The sequence below is a fragment of the Lactuca saligna genome, chromosome 5 (genome assembly GCF_052625555.1).
Source record: "Lactuca saligna cultivar CGN05327 chromosome 5, ASM5262555v1, whole genome shotgun sequence".
Lineage (NCBI taxonomy): Eukaryota > Viridiplantae > Streptophyta > Magnoliopsida > Asterales > Asteraceae > Lactuca > Lactuca saligna.
The window spans coordinates 255933166-255947857 of NC_136421.1; the positions used below are offsets into that span (position 1 = coordinate 255933166).

Genomic DNA, 14692 nt, shown 5'->3' on the forward strand with positions numbered 1-14692 from the left:
TAATTGAAGAATGTTGTGATATGTCTCCGGCTTAACTTCGTATCTTTGAAGAATGGAACGAAAGGCCTGATAATCACAACAATATGTGTATATATATATAAAATAAAAGGATCGTCAGTCGTCGTCCGAGAGGCAGTCCCGGAACAAGGCTCTGACGATCAAGTTAGTTGATTTCTTAGAGAGAATGTAAAGAGATGTTAGGTAAGAGTGAAAGGATCGTATTTTTTTCTATCACTTCTTGTAACGTCCCAAAAAATATAGTAAAAAAAATCATGTTTAAATCAAGTAAAATAGTATTTGAGTCATTATCCATACGTCTCAAATAAAACAAGTGTATCACATATCATAAAAACCATAGTGAAATGTCAAATGCGGAATCCATGTGGCGTGTGCAATGCAGTCACTCTGAGCTCTTCCCCTTGCCACTGGAAGTACCTGAAAAATAAACTGAAAATTGTAAGCACAAAAGCTTAGTGAGTTCCCCAAACTACCACATATCATACATAATACATCATATACTGGCCCCCCGTCCAACATCGGGCATCACCCAGCATCAAGCACCGCTCGGTTTACAGATTTGTTATTCTCAGGTGTTGTAACATCGTGATTTTCACCATATTTTTTTTTCTTTTTAGAACATATATTTAAGAGAATATGTTAGCGGAAGACTTAGTTTTTAATTCAAAATATTTTCAAACCCACAACGTTACTTCAAAAACTCAAGCATAATTCCAAACCATTTAAAATGTAAACAAAAGTACTTTAAAGTAAATAATCAAAAACGTATCCTATAGTGGTATTGTTAATATAAATTTACTACCCATAAGAACCCCTCTCATCAAGGTTAATCTTCTTAAGTGTCTGCACCAATCATAAGGCACGAAAGAGAAAAAATAGAAATGCCAGCCCTTGCTGAGTGAGTTCATAAAGTTGCACATAAAACATACAAACCCCAAATATGTCATCCATTCATTTTACGGTGAAGCATAAAAATGATAGACAAATACCACTTAGAAAACAACCGCATATCATAATCATTCAATCACATATTCAACCGCATACATCCATATATGTTTAACCACAATTCTACCATATAAGTATGATCAACCAAATACCACATAAGCAACCGCATACATATAATTAATCACATTTCATATATATAAGCAACCTTTTATTAATAACCAACATTTTGTTACATATTCAACCTTTTAATATAAAACCAATATTTGTTATATATTCAACCTTTTAATATGCAACCAACCTTTTATTTTTTATTCAACCTCTTATTGTATCTATCCAGTTTATTGGTAGAAAAATGTCCCTTAGCGCTACCTAGCCCAAGAGAAACACCTCGTTCACTACTTGTGTGCACGGCCAACCGAATGCTCTAAGTGGCTCATGACTTCCACCCGAATCACCAACCTGTGACTTCACTTTCGTCACTCCGACTTTGCAAAGTACAAGTACCCCGCACTATCGTTCAAGATCGGTACAAACGGTGTTAATTCTACCGATACACCTCCCGATTCCCACGTGATGTTTGATCCGACCACACCATAAAGCCAACACCACTCCAGTTCTTGTATACTGAGGTGCACACGAACCACGTGTCACACGACCATCTAAAAAGTTCGTACAACTAACAATCGATAAGTCTTAAGCTCTTTCAACCTCTTATACTTGCAAGGTTCTACCCATGTCATCATTACACCCTGCAATGTCATTTATACATTAAGTAATGCATGTAATGCATACCATATAAATGTGTATTAAACATGCAATGTATTCATAACCAACACATCAAAAGACAACCATACATCATATTTCAAGCAACTTAAGCTAGCATGCTATATACATCAAGTTCATCAAAGTGTAAGCAACATAACAATAGGTCATAACATGACATTAGCACAAAGCATATATTAGCATCACAAATATCATATCATCATCAAGCACAAGTAATGATACGATCATCCTAAAGTAAATCAAGTCACCATTTATGGATTGCACGTTTCAATCTGCAACCTTAGCGAGTTAAAACTATGAACTCGCATTTAGCCTTGAAGAAATCCTCATTTTATTCCAAGTCACGAACTCACTTGAAATTCTCAAGGGCCCACCATAACACCACACATAATAAGTAATTAACAAAAAAAATTATGTTTCAAAAATACTACTTTATTCTAACTTTTCTATTATTTTTTTATAATTTCCCAGCCCGACCCCTATTCAACATTTTAAGAATAAAATCAAATATACAACCCTAGTTGGGATGAAATCGGACTTTCTGGAAACTAGACTCGATTTCCTAGAACTTCATGAGATTGTAGAATCATCCAATTCTGCCCAGATTAGCATCTATAGCTCTCGCGAGATGGGGCAAAGTGGTTGTGCAGAATTCCAACATTCACCAAAAATCACCATATGCTTTAAGACTTTAGGTAAATGATTATAGTCACTCAATTTGACACACAACACGATTTAATGATACTACTAAGACAACAATTGTGTATTTTATGAGAATATCAAACAAATGACACAAAAATGTTGAGAGTATAATGCCTAAACATATAGACGAACGTTTAGAACAAAGTTTCAGATTTTGACCTGTAACAGTCACCTGTTCAAAGCCATTTTTACACCACCAAGGCCTTCAAAATATACAATATTTTTGTATATACAGTAGTTTATACGTTTAGATTTTTAGAAAGTACTTTGAAAGGCTCAAACGATTTTTCTGCAATTTTATATGATTTTTACAAAACAGTCTATCCATGCAGCTAAATTTTGACCAGCTGGTGAAAAAGACGATTTTCACCTAAGTTGGAGGCGACAACAGGTCCTGTAAAAATTTATGGACAAACTACACTCAAAATTTAAACTTTAAGAGTTTACGGATCATTGATACAACTTCTAATGATTTTTCTATATTTTTTTCAAAACAGGGACAGAAACGGAAATTTTCAAAATTTCACAGCAATGCATTTTAAGTGTTATTTGACAATTTAACCTATTAAGTCATAACCAAAATCAATTACAAAGATAAAAATTAAGTAATTAACAATAGAAACATGTCAAGAAGTTAAAATAACAATTTCAAACTCAAACCATGACTCAAAGTACTATGCTTATATAGGAAAAACAAAGTACTTTGCTAAAAGAGAAAACACCACTAGGGCTTGAGTTTTCTCCACCATTAAGCCTCACATTGAGACCTTTTAGGGATTGTTTTGAAGACCTTTTGGGTGGTTCAAAACAAGGTATTATATGAAGGAAATTACTCACACGAATCCAAGAGAATTGAAGATAACAAAACCATGAGTTCTTACAACAAAAGAAAACATTTGACTCCAAGACTGTAACCAATTATTGAGTACTAATTCCAACACATGATGAAGTGATTTCAAAATGAATTTTGAGAGCAAGAGATAGCCAAGAACACACCTTACATGGGTGGTACTTTACCCCACAAAAACACTAGAACTGAGAGTAGGATGAAGAAGATTACTAGAATCAATTGACATATATACACAACAAAAGAGATTAAAATAAATTTTTTACCAATTGTTGGCCAAAATCGCAGCCCTCTTTCTTATCTCTAGGATCGATAAAACAAGGTTTCTTTCATCAATCCTCCTCCTTTGGTTCGTTGATGCGTTCTTCCCCCTCAAGTCGTCGTTTTTTTTCCTTACAGCTTGCGTCACAGTATCATACGTACAAGGAGGGTCGATTGATCTCCTTCGTGAATAAAAGGTACATGAAAAAAAAATGCACGTCCCTTGGGCATTGTCAATCCCTCTACATGGAGGGTTATACCCGAATATTTACCATCTAGTCCCTTAAATCCCATATTGTATCCCTTTTACCCTGTCCCTAGAATCCTGACAATTAAAGTTTTCTTTTATGACATTTGAGTCCCTCAACCCCAATTACCCCATTAAAACGAATTATATTTATCCTAATAATTTCATAAATCAATTTCATTAAATTACACACCTTTTAATTTTTTGATTAATTCTTTTAGATATTAAATAATACTAAGAAACTACAGTAATGATGTCAATCTCATATAAAGGAAACCCTATGTTAGCAGGCATCATGTAATCATACAATTCTATCATGCAAATCCTGAAGATCCTTAGCCTAATACTAACATGTTGTTCTAACATATCATAATATCAAATAACCGTATGGTATTTTGGGGCCTACTTACTGGCTCCAACTGATCGTACACCCTGCATCATCCTTTGATATTTTGGAAACCTTTTTGAAAAAAAAACATTTTGAAAATATTTTCCTTGATTTGAGACTAGATTCACACAAATGTTCCTCCAAATTCACTCGAACCAAGGCTCTGATACCAACTTGTAACACCCATAAAAAAATCATGTCAAATTTAAACTTTTAAAATATAAAAAAACCATTAACCATTACAAAAATTGTTTTCAAAATGTATATTATCATAGTATCCCAGAAACATAAGCATAAATATGAGGAGTTGTACAATCACACCTTTGCCTTGTCGTGATCCCTTGAAGTACCCGAAACAATAATATGAAATTGTAAGCCTGATGCTTAGTGAGTTCCCCCCAATGACTCATCGAGTTTCCCTGTAACTCGCCGAGTTCATGCATGTCCAAATGTCGGGAAACCCTAACTGACTCGCCGAGTTACCCTACTGATTCGTCGAGTCCATGTAGAAGTCCTTGCACGACAATCTTCATCAGACTCGCCGAATTGACCATGCAACTCGTCGAGTCCCTTTAATCCTTTCTCCATTCAGATGCTTTTCAAGCCATTATAAGGCTCCATATTGCAGATCAAGCTTCCAAAGGCATGTTAATCACGTAAAGTTGCAAAATTCACGTGTATGCAAGGCTCTAATGACCTAAGATGTCAAATCCAAGCTTGTAATGAAGTTTAACACATAAGGAAAGGTTTACACTTGCTATAGCTGAAGACTTTATGGACTTAGAGACTTGCAACTTAAATTTTAGCTCATACCCAAGAATGGCTTTCTAACATGCTAGAAAAGCCCTAATTTTTAACCAATTAAGATCTAGAAGGAAATAAGATCAATGTAACACTTGATACCTTCAAATGATGCTAAACTGAGGTAGACTTCAGATCTACACACGTTCCTTGCTTCAAGCTACTTGATCTTCAAGCCCTCTCACTAAGATCCTCCTCCCAAAGCTTAAAACACATAAGAATGGAGCACACACACGGATTACGATTTGTTGGACTCTCAAGAGGCCGTAAGGGAAGATAAGGGAGGTTAGTGACCCTTTAAATAGGGTGCAAAATCCCAAAAATTAGGGTTTCATCTTCCAGCTCCTACTCGTCGAGTCCTAACCCGGACTCGTCGAGTCCTAACCCGGACACGGCGAGTCGGTCACTTATACACGTGACCAAACCCGCTCATACTCGACGAGTCAGGGCATCCAACTTGTCGAGTAGACCTTACAAATTATGAAAATTAAAGCTATAAAATTAATACCCGATAATCGGGTCGTTACAGAAACCATATAAGGGTATAACCTTTCTTGCTCTTATTATAAATTTGACTTAGAATTTGGGAATTCCCAGATATGAAATCCTTTTATGATTAGGATATGTTTGAATAGGCTTCTAGTAACTTTTAATCACTCAGATCATCGATATATCTTCATTATACCTTTACATGGGATGATTTTGAGTGTAAGTGTTATTTTGAAGCTTAATCCCGTTTGACCAAGAATCTTCCGTTTAACCTTATTTACCTTACTCTTAACTCATTTTATTTTGTTTTCCTCACATATTAGTATATTACACTAATTATTCAAATACAAAAATACATCACTTAATGACTACTTTAAGTTTAATATTTATTTTTATAAATAAAATAATTAAATATAGGGTAATTATTTCAAGGTTCTCGTAAGGTATTCGAGATGGAACTACCGACCCCGAAAACTAAATGGGGGTAAAACCCTCACCGCTTCCACATCCCAAAACCGAAAACATTGTAAGTAACTTATGTAAACATGGTCACACAAAGGTTTTTGACATGTCTAACTTTGAGATAATCCATTTTATAAATTTCGTGTAATTAATAGAAACCAAAAGAAAAGTATGAAAGGCGGAGAGTTTACATATTAGTAAAATACTACTGAATAAATTTTTTGGGACATAGGGCGTGTTTGACACATAGTTTTTGGAAGCATTTGGGAGCTTCTAGCTTTTAACATTTGATAAAACGCTTTAGTTTAAACAAAAAGCTTCGTTTGACAGTACGAGCGTTTATCTTTTAGTTTTAACAAAACGGTCCGATTCTAAAAGCTACTTCATGTAGCGTTTAACAACACGTCCATGAACTTTTGATATCAATTTTCATAATTACCCTTAAAAATATATTTATATGTTTATTTATTTTTAATCAATTGTCCTTTTATATAATTTTATATATTTCAAAAACTTCCAGTTACTTTTGCCAAACATTTATGATTCATATAACAAATAAAAACTAGAGCTTTCCGCTACCAGCTACCCGCTTCAAGCTAACAACTATTTTTACCAAACACGCCTATAATCTTTATACATGGAAAGATAAATACATCCAGAATAAAAATCTTTAGAAATTATATTTGGAATTGAAGTTTAAACCGATCCAAAATAAAACATATATATTATATGATCATATACATAATTTATTTAAATCATTAATAATAGGTGGCAAAAACGACATGTCACAATTCCAATACCAATCAATGTTGCTAATCGTGAATAATATTAATCTCAAACCCAAAGTAAATTAAAGAAGATAAATGTATATCCTGAAAAACCAAATTCAAATTTCGAATGTTTTAAATCAAAAAATTGTACAACACGACACCACAATATGTCAATTTCACCCCCTATAAATTGAAAAGTTTCACTTTATTCCCATCTGCTTGGGCGGCACGAGAATCTCCCACATCTCTTTCTAAACTATTTGCAAACACAAACCACCTTCTCTCCACCTCCCTCGTACCTCTAGGGTTTCACACACTCAAATTCGATCTCACCACCAAATCCAGTTCAATGGCGGACGAACCAGTAGTCCCTTCGTCGCCTCAACAACCACCATCTTCATCCAACTCCAACGCCGCTCCTCTTGGCCACAACGTCATCCCCATCGTGAACAAGCTCCAAGACATTTTCGCCCAGCTTGGAAGCTCCTCTACTATCGAGCTCCCTCAGGTCGCCGTTGTTGGTAGCCAGAGCAGTGGTAAGTCCAGTGTGCTTGAAGCTCTCGTTGGCCGGGACTTCTTGCCCAGGGGATCCGACATCTGCACTCGCCGACCTCTCGTGCTTCAGCTGCTTCAGACGAAGCGGAAGCCTGACGGCACCGATGAAGAGTATGGTGAGTTCTTACACGTCCCGGGGAAGAGGTTCTATAATTTCAATGAAATTCGTAAGGAAATTCAGGTACTTAGTCGCAACAACAAATTTGTTACTTTTCATCATCATCATTATAGTTTTTATATTACTATCTGAGTTGACCTTGCTTGAACTGGTACGTTAAACATTTATGATTTTTCTCCAGTGAAATTCAAAAAATCATTTCCTTGCGCAGATGCACTTTTTGTTACTCAAAAAGAACTCTCACGTATATTTGAGATCTTTTGTATTTAAACTAAAGGGCTTTGAATACTAGACCAAAAGCAGTTTTTCTTTTACCTACCAAGATTAATAACACACCGCCTAAATTCGTCAACTTCAGAAAACTCAAAACTACATGTCTGATAGAACCCTTTGTGTATTTTACTGGAGTTTGAAAAACGTGACATTTTAATTGAATGTATAATGATTCAGAATTCGTCCAACTGCCTGTTAAACCTAGCAACATGAGTCTTTGTCTTTCAGGCCAGCAAAGCATCCATAACCTCTCATGTTCAAGTAATTTTTGTATATACTCATAAACTTCACATCAGCTAGGTGATCAGATTATTCAGGGTTAAATGAGAGTGTCTTTGGTATAGCTCATCTGAATCAGTTGTATGTTTGAGTATGAGGATTGATTAAAAGGAAAAAATGTTAGAGCTCTGATACATGTGGATTCTTTAAGCTTTTACGAAAAAGATAAACTTTATTTTATGTCAATCAACACAAAGTCTGATCACTGACACCATAATTGGGTGTCTGAATACTGTAGGCTGAAACAGATAGGGAAGCAGGAGGAAACAAGGGTGTCTCTGATAAACAAATTCGTTTAAAGATTTTTTCCCCTAATGTACTTGACATTACCCTTGTGGATTTACCTGGTATAACAAAAGTTCCTGTTGGAGATCAGCCATCAGACATTGAAGCTCGTATTAGGACAATGATAATGTCATACATTAGGCTTCCCAGCTGTTTAATCCTAGCTGTCACACCTGCAAATGCTGACCTTGCCAACTCAGATGCACTTCAAATTGCTGGAAATGCAGATCCCGATGGTATGCACTGATTTCATTGACTGAGTTTGGTAGAAAAACTAGAAATAGAATGAAAGTTCACCTCTTTAACATGGCTTCTTTTCTTTTTGTGTGTCAGGTTACAGGACAATTGGTGTGATCACAAAGGTATAATAGAACTATATAACAATAACATACATGATTTCAATTTCAATTTTTTTTTTACTTCTCTTCCATTATTTAGTACTCTTCATTTGTAACACAATGTTATCTTTTTTGATACTTTAGTTGGATATTATGGATAGAGGAACCGATGCACGTAATTTTTTGCTTGGAAAAGTGATCCCCCTTCGACTTGGCTTTATTGGTGTTGTAAATCGTAGTCAGGAGGTAATATTCTTTTTTCTATTATTATATATAATATAATGTTAGTTCTCTTTAACTTTTAATCTAACAATGGTTGTCATTTTCTTAAAAACAGGACATTATGTTCAACAGAACTATTAAAGATGCACTAGCAGCTGAGGAGAAATTCTTTCGCAGTCGTCCAGTATGCAACTTTTTCCTCCATCTTTAATGATTCATATATCTTATTTAAAAAAGAATATATATTTTTTCACATGGTTTAACAAATTCTTATAATGTAGGTGTATAATGAGCTTGCAGATCGTTGTGGTGTACCCCAACTGGCAAAAAAGTTAAACCAGGTAAAACTGTATTAGCCTTTTAGGGATTTAGGGTTTTATCTGCTCATTAAGGATGAAACTTTATATTAACTTATGTCCTCTTTTGTAGATTTTGGTGAAACATATAAAAACAGTGTTACCAGGGTTGAAGGCGCGTATTAGTGCTGCATTAGTCTCTGTAGCAAAAGAACATGCTAGTTATGGAGAGATTACAGAGTCTAAGGTTTTTAATCTGTTTATCAATCCTTTTTTCAGACAAGTTTTTACCTTTTTACCTTCTTAACTTCCGTTTGTTACTGATTTATAGGCTGGCATGGGAGCTCTTCTTCTAAATATTCTTTCAAAGTATTCTGAAGGTGATACTGGCTTTCTTGTTTTTATTTCTAATAATAAATATGCATGCATGTTTTTATAAATCTCATAGATGATCTTCATGATTTCTTTAAACAGCCTTTTCTTCAATGATTGAGGGTAAAAACGAAGAGATGTCAACATCCGAGTTGTCAGGAGGAGCAAGAATACACTATATTTTCCAGTCAATATTTGTCAAAAGTTTGGAGGTGTGTCTTTATTATCTATCCATTTCACATTTTCACCTATTAATATTTAACGCCCAAATCCCTTAGTTTCAATTAATATATTTAATCAATCGAGTCACTGCTGCAGGAAGTTGACCCTTGTGAGGACTTAACTGATGAAGACATCAGAACTGCTATACAAAATGCAACAGGCCCTAGATCTGCATTGTTTGTACCTGAAGTAGGTCTTATTTTTATAAACCTTTCACTCACAAATCACAAGTCGCATCTCCATAATTTTATTTAACTTAACATTTTGTTACACAGGTTCCATTTGAAGTTCTAATTAGACGACAAATTGCACGTTTACTAGATCCAAGCCTTCAATGTGCAAGATTCATATACGACGAATTGATAAAAGTAACACCTTTCTCAAAATCTATCTGCTCAAATTCTAATTCAACATTTGAGTTGACTGATTTGTTTATGCTTTAGATGAGTCATCGATGCATGGTGAATGAGTTGCAGAGGTTTCCTGTTCTCAGAAAGAGAATGGATGATGTGATAGGGAATTTTTTACGCGATGGTCTTCAGCCTTCTGAAACCATGATTGGGCACATAGTTGAAATGGAGGTATGCTGCAATTATGCATCATTACATGTCTGTTTTTATTTTATTTTATTTTTATTGTGACATGGTTGAAAATGTTGCTATTTTTTTTTGGGTAGATGGATTACATAAACACTTCACATCCGAATTTTGTGGGTGGGAGTAAAGCTGTGGAGATTGCCTTGCAGCAAGTGAAATCTTCTAAGCTTGCAACAGCAGTATCAAGGCAAAAGGTGTGGTTAATATAGTTAATAGTTATAATTTTATATTTTTTGATTGATTTTGTAATTTGTAGGATGGAGTTGAGTCTGAAAAAGCTCCACAATCTGAAAGGGGTATTAAGTCACGTGCAATTCTTGCTAGGCCTGTTAATGGAATTGTCACTGAACAGGTTTTTATTCTTGCATTTAACATTTAAACCTGTTTTAGCATTGCTGTTGGAGAATATTTTAGAGAAGCAGATTTTTTATTATTATTTAATTTAAAAAAAAAAAAGTTAACATAGCTTTCCAATTTCATGTTTACAGCATAATCAACCGGGGTCTCGAGCAGTTGGTGAGGTTGAGAAGCCAACATCTGGTAACCTTTTGCTTTAACAAAAACAAGACGTAATTTATAGAAAACCTTTTAGCAGCATGAAAAAAAAATTAAATGAATTTATTATTATTTTTTATTTTTTCCAGGAAGCACAAGTTGGGGAATCTCATCGATTTTCGGTGGGTCAGAAAGTCGCACTTCTGTGAAAGAAAATCCTGCAAACAAGTTGTTTAATGACGAACCTATTCAGGCTATGGATCATTCATTTTCTATGATCCATTTGAGGGAGGTATTTGTTTTTATGATTTTATCCCAATTTTTTCTTCAAAAAAAAATATGATATTATATATAACTCCAGTACATAATGTTTGATTAATTTCCAATAATAGCCCCCAACAGTTTTGAGGCCCTCGGATGCCCATTCAGATCAGGAATCCGTTGAGATTCACGTTACAAAGCTATTACTAAGGTCATATTATGACATTGTCAGAAAAAACATCGAGGACTCAGTGCCTAAAGCAATCATGCACTTTCTGGTAAAATTACCATATCCACCCTCTTCACATATCTCTTCTTTTTTTTTCTTCCTGTTATTCTTCAATCTATCTATCTATCTGTCAGGTGAACCATACAAAAAGAGAGCTCCACAATGTGTTCATCAAGAAGCTATACAGAGATGATTTGTTTGAACAAATGTTACAAGAACCAGATGAAGTTGCTACAAAAAGAAAACGCACCCGAGATATGTTACGTGTTCTTCAGCAAGCTTTTCGTGTAAGTTCTTCAATTATTACTATAATTAAATCATGGGAAACATAATAAATGTATATAAAAGTTTTAATTATATATATTGTGTTACAGACATTGGATGAACTACCACTGGAAGCGGAAACAGTGGAGAGAGGTTACAGCTTGACAAGCAATAATGATACAACGGGTCTCCCAAAGATCCACGGGCTTCCCACATCATCATCATCATCATTCTATAATGATTCATATGCAGCAGCTTCACCTAAGCACCAAAGGTCAAGAAAGTCAACATCTAATTCAGGAGAGCTGCAATCACCTTTTTATGGGAATGTAGAAGCCAATGGAAATAGTCGGAGTTCCCTACTTGGTTTCTATCCTACACTCGATGATCAGTAAACCCTCTTGCTCTCTCTGAAAGAAATGATTTATTTAGTTGCAGTGAAGTTGTTGATATTAATTAATATTAATATATTATAGAAAAATATAAGTGCATTGTTTTGCTGACAGGAGTAGGGTTTATGTTGATCTATTTCAGTTTTGGAACCCATTTAAGTTCCATATTTTTTTTTTTCACCAAACAAATCTCATACCGCGTTAGGAATAATTACTTGTCCTTGTTTGGGCGATTTACAAAGGAATTTCATTTATTGTAGTTTTTGCTTAGTTCTATACGCCCTGGAATTGTTGACTTATTGTTGTTATACCTGTTATATTAAATATCGGATGGAATACAATAAATACAGGAAATATGATAATGAAATAAACAAGGTAATAAGGTAGTTACATTTATTTATCTTGTTTGGTTAAACATAATTTGTAATGGTTGTAAAATTTATGTATACTTCTAGTTAGGGTCAATCACCACTTTTTTTGACGAATATTATCAAAACGATATAAGCGTTTTGCAAAAAAAAAAGATTTCCATACTCTTTAAATTCATGTTTGTAATGGAATCTTTATGTGAAATTAAAAAAACGTTTTGTATTTTTTTTTTGTTAAAATTAATGATATTTTTTTTGTGATAATGTTCAAAATATGGGCATTTTAGTTAGTTGACGCACTCGTAATTATATTCTACCAAATTTTGGTAGTGGTCAAGGGGATCTTTTATTTACAAAAGAAATTTTTAACATAATAAAATCTTATTAAAACCAAAATAAGAATATAACGAGCTTTTTTATTTTGATATCTGAAAAAAAAAAAAAAAAAAAAACTCTATAAGGCTCCCAATCCTCATCGCTCCAAGGCCATTTTTTTTGTAAGCTTTCGTACCAAAAAAGAAATGAGATAGCTATCATATTCATATTTGTGCTGCTATTGAAACTAGTGCGGTTCTATGTAAAATTTCGCATGTCTCTAAAGTTTTGATTCATGGTCATGGTCCTGTACGCTTGGAAGGACGGGTGCAATGAAAACACTTTTTGTAGTACCATGTCATTTTTATGACAAAAATGTGGTTTCTTTGCCATACATTAAATATTAATCGCCACCTTTTTTTTGAAGAATTTAATTTAAATATAAACACCAAATTGCATTAATTCAAATAAGACAGACAAACTAAAATTAAAATAACTTAAAAAGAAACACAAAAAACATTTTTAAAAAAGTTCGCAAATAAAATAACTAAAACATACTACATGAAGTTTTTATCCGAGAACTTGTCTTCTGAGTCGTTCGGGGATCCAAATTGAGATTAATGTGTTGATCACGTAAGTGTGTTCCACCAAGTCCCATGGTGGATGGATCCTAGGGTAGCCCTGGATGCCCCTCAATTTTTTTCGGTAGTATAATTTTTTTAAGAAAATTTTATTTTATGTAGTGTATATATACGCACCCCTTCACTTATAAACATAAACAAATAGTTGATCTGCTGGTTATTGAAGCAAATGTTTTAGGATCGATTCTCGCTCCTTACATATCCTTTGTTTTATTTTTTATGCTATTCTATCCTACATCGCCAAACACATGTAAATTCAACTATTTCCTTATATTATATAGACCTATTATCCTCAAGCTTTATTTAATATCTATTTTGAGTTTCACATTGATTCAAGTATCAAAATATACTTCAACTTCATGTTTATATAACAAGACTTGAGGTTAGCTAATGATTCGATTAAAGTTTCGGTTTAAAATCGAAACCAAACTTGGAAACCCAAGTACCCCAGAAAAAAATTTGGGCAACCCTAAAAAAAATTAGGATACCCCCTTACTTTGAGTCTGACTGTGCCACTGCCAAGTCCACAAAAATTATGAAATGTGTTGGTGCTACGAATCTTTGCTCTTTTATCCATGTACTCATCGCCACTAATTTCTGTTGGTTGTGTCTCAAGGATGGTTTCATACTCATTTTATACAATATGATACACGCATACATAATTTCTTGAAGTTTTCTCTTGCCGAAAATGAGTGCTGGTTTTTTCAGTATATACCAATGTCTCCTAAGAGCTCCAAAGGCCCGCTCGATATCCTTCCTAGCACTTTCTTGAGGTCTCTTGAATTTTTTCCGTCTAGAATCACATGGACACAAAAATGATTTAATAAACACAACATACTTAGGATAGATCCCATCAACAAGATGATAACCACACTTATATGACGTTTCATGCACTTTAAAAGAAGAATCTGGTGCAGATCTTTCATTATGTTGTCAAATATAGGTGAACGATTAAGAACGTTGATGTTGTTAATCGAACTGGGAGAACAAAAAGAATGATAAATCCATAGATCATGTGATGCCATCGCTTCAAGTATGACTATTGAATGAGCATGATCACCTCGGGTAAATTGACCATGGTGTGAGGCGAGACAATTTTCCCATGCCTAATGGAGACAATCTAAACTTTCTATCATTACAGGAAATCCATGTACACTAGCATGATGAACTTGCATTTGTAAGATGTCATTGCGTGTGGCTTACATAAATATTTTGGACCATAAATCTTAAATCACATGTTTGCAAAAAAGTGGAGACTATCTCCTGCAGCCCAACACATCAGGAGGGATGCTATATGCTAATTGATGAAGTGCGACTATGTATTTTTGTAAGGGAGTGAAACTAGGTGTACCTCTAGCATCGGGATGTTGTTGGACGAAAGTACACTCCCTCGTTAAATCTTCGACTATACGTTCATATAAATGTCTGAACATTTTGAAGCGCCTTCGAAAGTAGTAC

At 34.4% G+C, this 14692-nt stretch overlaps 1 protein-coding gene across 1 annotated transcript; it reads left to right on the forward strand.

The window, feature by feature from the left end:
- The first annotated feature begins 6918 nt into the window (after positions 1–6918).
- Positions 6919–12209, forward strand: LOC145047442 (dynamin-related protein 3A-like). The gene is made up of 19 exons (XM_078995713.1): positions 6919–7449; positions 8177–8459; positions 8557–8585; positions 8706–8807; positions 8899–8967; positions 9065–9124; positions 9213–9326; positions 9411–9459; positions 9554–9663; positions 9770–9862; positions 9949–10041; positions 10117–10254; positions 10350–10463; positions 10526–10621; positions 10758–10809; positions 10914–11056; positions 11157–11303; positions 11389–11541; positions 11629–12209. The coding sequence occupies exons 1-19, from the start codon at positions 7063–7065 to the stop codon at positions 11911–11913; spliced, it is 2517 nt and encodes an 838-aa protein (XP_078851839.1). The 5' UTR covers positions 6919–7062; the 3' UTR covers positions 11914–12209.
- The last annotated feature ends 2483 nt before the right edge of the window (positions 12210–14692 follow it).